At 39.5% G+C, this 5,580-nt stretch overlaps 1 protein-coding gene across 4 annotated transcripts in view; it reads right to left on the reverse strand.

Annotated features, from left to right (window-relative positions):
* Positions 1–678: 678 nt before the first annotated feature.
* itsn1 (intersectin 1 (SH3 domain protein)) overlaps positions 679–5,580 on the reverse strand; it is a 68,623-nt gene continuing 63,721 nt past the window's right edge. For all 4 annotated transcript variants that reach the window (XM_037973388.1, XM_037973387.1, XM_037973386.1 and 1 more), the window contains 2 exons: positions 5,095–5,203; positions 679–4,996 (listed from right to left, as the gene is read on the reverse strand). In XM_037973388.1, the coding sequence (XP_037829316.1) occupies positions 4,848–4,996; positions 5,095–5,203 (258 nt within the window). In that variant the 3' untranslated portion in view covers positions 679–4,847. The remainder of the gene's footprint in view (positions 4,997–5,094; positions 5,204–5,580) is intronic.

Genomic DNA, 5,580 nt, shown 5'->3' on the forward strand with positions numbered 1-5,580 from the left:
CTCTGCAGTGTTGTTTAGTGCAAACTATGCCCTGGTGTCCTTCATGAGCACAACCTTTTCTTTGAAACTACGAGACGATTCCCTCTGAATATCAGTGGTGTCTCTGTAGTCAGATCATGACACACAAGGAGGTAGAAGGGGCTTCTTCACTTCAGGCCTGAGTGGATGATTTGTCGTCGTTTTAAAGTTCAGGACCGTCTTCACATTCAGCTTTGAAATCAGCAAGTGAGATGCCTTGGAATCTTTGAAGAGAGATTTCTGGTATTTCTGTCCTTTTCAAAAACTGCAGCTGTATTAGTGGTGCTCAGGGGAACAGGTGAGGGGCAGCCTGCCATGATGTTCGGATTTCCTGATCGGTTCTTCCCACAGTGTAGCTCAGCGGCGTACAATTCTCCTTCTTCATCTTCATCCCTTTAGTGCTTAGCAGAGTGGTGAGGGATTTATGATCAATTCTGAGTGGGAATCTGCGTACCCACATATATTCTCCTTCTTACGACTGCCCATACACAAGCAAGAGCTTCTTTTTCTTATAGTGGAGGACTTCCTCTCAGCTGGAGACAGAGAGGGATGCAGAAGCAACAATGCCTTCCACATCGTCTGAGTGCAACTGTGTCAGAACAGCAGTGCTGGGCATCTGCAAGAGTTTTATAAAGACATTAAATACAAACATCTCCAGTATTGGTCCAAATGAGTTTTATTCTTTACATCAAAAGACAACAACATACATCATCTTCTACAGTGATAATAAACAGTAGGCTGTCGTTATCTCTCCTGCAGCGCTCATATATTAACTCTCAGATAACAGCAGTATTATACACAATCTGGTAGGTAGAAAGTAAGAACGGCTTCAAATTGGATAGTTTTCTTTTCTCAGAACAGTGTGGAGAGAAGGGTAGAGGGGTTAACAGTACACCATCGTCATCATCAGTTTCAGTCTGAGAAAACGCAAACATTCGCTCACCTTCCTCCACACCGCGGAGCTGCTGATTGGACAGTGGCTGGTCACTAAGTTAACCGTCTTTTCAGTGATAAATTACTGTAACCATAGCATTAAATTAAAAGGACTAACTAGAAAAGTAGCCTGCTAACTAAACACATCTGCAGTCTCGCTGTTGTTTGTTTGATTGGCTAGCACAAGCACCAACTTTGAATACTCAGGTGGATAAACTGCCTCTGCCTGCAAAGTAACTCCTGAGTTTGTTTGAAACCTGGAAAATCAAGTCAGCAACATGTCTAACAGTGAAGTAAATGAAGTGATTTCTTTCAGTGATGGGTTGGCATGTTGATGTAAAGGCACAAGAATTAACACGATCATTTCCTTCCAAATTACAAACCATCCCATCCTAAACACTGCAGGGGTTGTTAAATAACATTGAAAATGTGGCCTTTAGTAAGATTTTCTGCTCCACTTTTAACCAAGCTATATTTAGCTCACGAGCTAACCAAGATTTAGTTTGCAAGTGAATCAAGTTTTCGATTGAGCGCTAACCAAACTGGAGAAACTCTGAAGGGGCCTGCCACTTGGTGCGTGAATTTGTTTCCTCATCTTAAATCATAATGACTCCATAAGTGAATCATATGTAGACATATAATGATGCCAGTTTCACTAAAGTCTGTTCAGTGGTTCATGAGATTCTCTGCTAACAGACTTTCTCTCCAATAGTTTTTAGAAATGTTTCAAACAAAAAAACTTAAAGATCTCTTTGCCATCATAGTATGTTTTAGGGAAAGCTGACAACTAGCATCACAGCACATTCTAACTAAAGATCGATAGAAATGACTGACTTATGGTCGTTTGTGTTTTCTAAGTCAGCTATGGTAGCCATCTTGTATCAGAATGACTTCAGTAGTTAATCAGTTGTAGACATATATCCACTGATTACTTTCTGAGAGCTTCATTAAGATACATTCTGTGGTTCATGAAATATTTTGCTAACAGACATATTCACTATTAGTTTACAGTAAATTGTTCTAAGGGATCTGCAGTTACACTATGTGTAGTGTATCACTGACAGCTACTATCACACGAACATTTAAATCAGGATCTTTAAAAATGGCTGTTTTGTGTTTGACAGGGAAACTGTGGTGGCCAACTTGTATCAGAGAAACTCCAAAAGGTAATCAATCTGAGATGTTTTTCTAAAGATGATTTCCTGAAATTCACATCAAAATCTGTCTAGCATCTCAGGAGATTTTTTTTCTAACAGACAGACAATCAGAGTTGACTTGTTAATTCAACACATGGTGTTTATGGGGTCAAAAAAGATGGACGATGAGACTAGAAGAAGAGAATGGTTCTCATTCATTTAAAATTAAACATTTCTACAGTGCTTTATGTCAGAGATATGACGAGTTAAAAACATCCCTCACACCTAGATCAGAAAACCAGTGTCAAGACAAAATTCTAATGGAAACGGGCAGGAAGTCAGGGGGTCGGACTGCTTTCTGGGCACACTTGAGAGAAAAGCTCGAGCCATGTTCTGCTGACAGACCTTCACACTCTAGGTCCGATCATTGGTTTGTTTTGGGTTTTAATTATGTTCTTTTTTGCAAATTATGTTGCCATGGTAACTGGAAATGCCACTAAAAGTCATAGCCACATCTCTTCCATTGGGGCTGCATTAAAGTTGATGGAAGAATAGAAAGAATATAAATCTAGAGACCCTTTTGGAGGTGGATGATAAGAGGAGCCCGGCCCCAGCTAACCTGTTCTTGTTAGCTTTGAGCAGTCACAGCAGTTGATTTTCATACAATTTTTCAATAACGTCATAACTGTTAAGCTTTAGTTAAAATTTTAAGATGCAGCAAATGGTTTTTACTCTATTTCGACAGCAACAAAAGAAGAAGAAAGAAAACAAACAAACCAAAAGAAACACTGAATGTAGCCAAAGATTAGCGCAGCGTTGGTATTAGCGGTGCCTCAGGGATTCATTGTACAAATACAAAAAGGCAAGGTCCCCAAAACAAAAAATATACTACTATAACTTGTTTTTTTTAAATTATCTTCTGATAATATCAGTGCAAACTAAACAGTAAATTAAAAGCATGATGAAGTTTACATTGTTTCCCTTATAACCATTGTTACTACCCACATTTGGATTAATCAAAACTAGTCCCCTACAAATGAATAATTAATTCCTTTTTGAGTTACATCTGTACCATCCTTTCATAGCCTATTGGAGAGGGTCAGTCTGTGTGCCAGTCTTTAATATTAAAATATTCATGGTTGTGAGATCATCGCTGATGATTTCAGAAAAATTTCAGCTGTTCAGATCATGAGATGGCATGGAACCAACACCCACTGCATGAAAACTAGCAAATCTCTTCACTACAAAGTTGCATATTTTATGGAGTATAAGCAGAGATAAAAATGCTGAACAGAAACAGATCTGACTTGAAATGTTTGTTTTATCTTTCAGGCTAACTTTCCAACTCCGTGGGATAGAAATAAACTCTGTTGTTTTCAGCACAGTAAAGTCATTTTGTCACCAAACTTCTTCAGGTTTAAAAGATGAAAACATCGTACGGAGCCTGGCTGCGAGCTCGCTTCGAGAGCCGGGCCCTCCATTTGTCCTGGACTTCCCCTCCTTGCATAGAGACGACCACTGTGACAGCTCAACACAGCAGCAAGAGTTGGGATGTGTGACAGAATTCCCCTAAATCTACAACCAGTGTTTCTCCCAAGCATTAAAAAAAAGTTAAGACATTCTTCTTCACAGTACCTTGATCCAGTTCAGCTTTCGTACCTTCTCACTGCAGTGACTGTTAACTTCAGCCACATTATTATCAGCATCATTTTAACTGGTGTATATGTCATGACCACAGTCTGCATTTTTACACTGGACACTTGTCATATATTGAGTTAAAATCCTTTCTATATTTTTTAGCTTATTAGCACTGTTAGCATGTGTCAGTACACCTGTACATATTTACCACTTTCTCTGATAATGTGGCAAGTGTTCAGTGGACATCAAAACAGTACAAAACTCAAACTGTCGTGGTCCCCTGGTGTTCTGTAGCTTAGAGCTGAAAGCCTGATATAAGGGACTGAGAAACCTGTAAGACACAGCTTAAAAAAAGAAGACCGAACATCAATAAGCCTGACCAACTTGAAACGTTTACAGTCATTCATACCAACCTCAAACACACACTGCAGCTGGGTTTGCTTAAACAGAGAAAAAGAGGGATTGTCATTGGAGAGTCTGTAAGACTGACTGGATGAAGAAGGAGGAGAAGAAAAAAAACGCAAGAACCAGTCTGATATTCAGCTTTGGACCACACTGAAAGAAGACATGAGCAGACTGGACGGAACAGGACTGGACTAGAAACCAGTCTCCTTGATGAACCAATAAGTTGAGCTTCCTTGGACTCTTCCATCATGGTGCAGATATGTTAACAAACTGTCGACCTGTTTCTAAACACAAAAGCACCTCTATGAGAAGGCTAAGCCAATAAAACCAGGACGGTACAGTGGAAGGTGTTTTGGTTGTGAGGCATACATTTGAACAATTCAATACACTTTTTTACAACTAATTTTAGAAAAAAACTACTTTTATCTGTAGGATTGTTGTCCGAAACCTTTATGTTTTGATCAATAAATGCATGTTAATAAATTAATAAAAAGTAAGTTGTTCCAACCTGTACATCAGCCTTTCACATTCTCAGTATAAAACGTTTGAAACATTTCCAAAATGAACAAAAAGCCTACCTTATCTGAGTAACATAATATAAATATTCTACTTTAAAAATCCTCCAGAGCGAAGCAAGCTTCCAGTCCAGTCCATTCCAGTCCAGCTGCAAAGTCCAGTTCATATTTCTGATCCCTTTTTTTAGGCCTCATCCAGGTTTCACGGCTCCTCAAACAGCTGCAGGTCCAGTCTGACCACGATCTCCCCTGTGGGAACCTCGTGGAGCAGCAGCCTCTTTGTGATTGGTCCTTTAGAGCCCTGGTCCTTTTTTATTTCAGCCAACCGGATCTCAGTCCTACCGAGGAAGTCTGCAGAGACAAGATGAGGGGAGGGCGTTTAAAACCTAGGTTAGACAGATGATACGCCGCAGCGTGTATTTTAAAAAAAGTGTGAAAACATTACGGACCGTCAGGCGAGAACTGGTCTCGTTCAAACACAGTGATACAGAGGACGTCCTGTTCAAGGTCCTTAATAAAAAACTGACAATTGGAATTCCACTTAGGATTCAACGTGTCCTGCAAAAACAAAAACAACAACAACACTGCATTTCTAAGGTCTGTATTTGTGAGATAAACAATGATTGGCCTGCAGGATCTGGAAGGTCTCCATCTTTACTAAGTGTAGCTCTTTGTAACTTTAGTAAAACTAGTATCTGACTGATCTGTGACTGTTGGTCACTAGTTGGTGAACAGGGAGTTTCCCAGTTTCCTCACAGAGACTTGAGTCTTGTCGCTTGAATTTTGAAGATGTTCAAAATGTTTCGCCAAGGAGTTGGAGACGCCTACAACCCTTCTGCCTTTAGTTTCTGTAATTCTTGAGGTCTACAGCTGTATTTTGACACCTACATGAGAGCTATAATAATAATAATAATAATAATAATAATAATAATAAT

Source organism: Kryptolebias marmoratus, linkage group LG22 (assembly GCF_001649575.2).
Source record: "Kryptolebias marmoratus isolate JLee-2015 linkage group LG22, ASM164957v2, whole genome shotgun sequence".
Classification (NCBI taxonomy): Eukaryota; Metazoa; Chordata; class Actinopteri; order Cyprinodontiformes; family Rivulidae; genus Kryptolebias; species Kryptolebias marmoratus.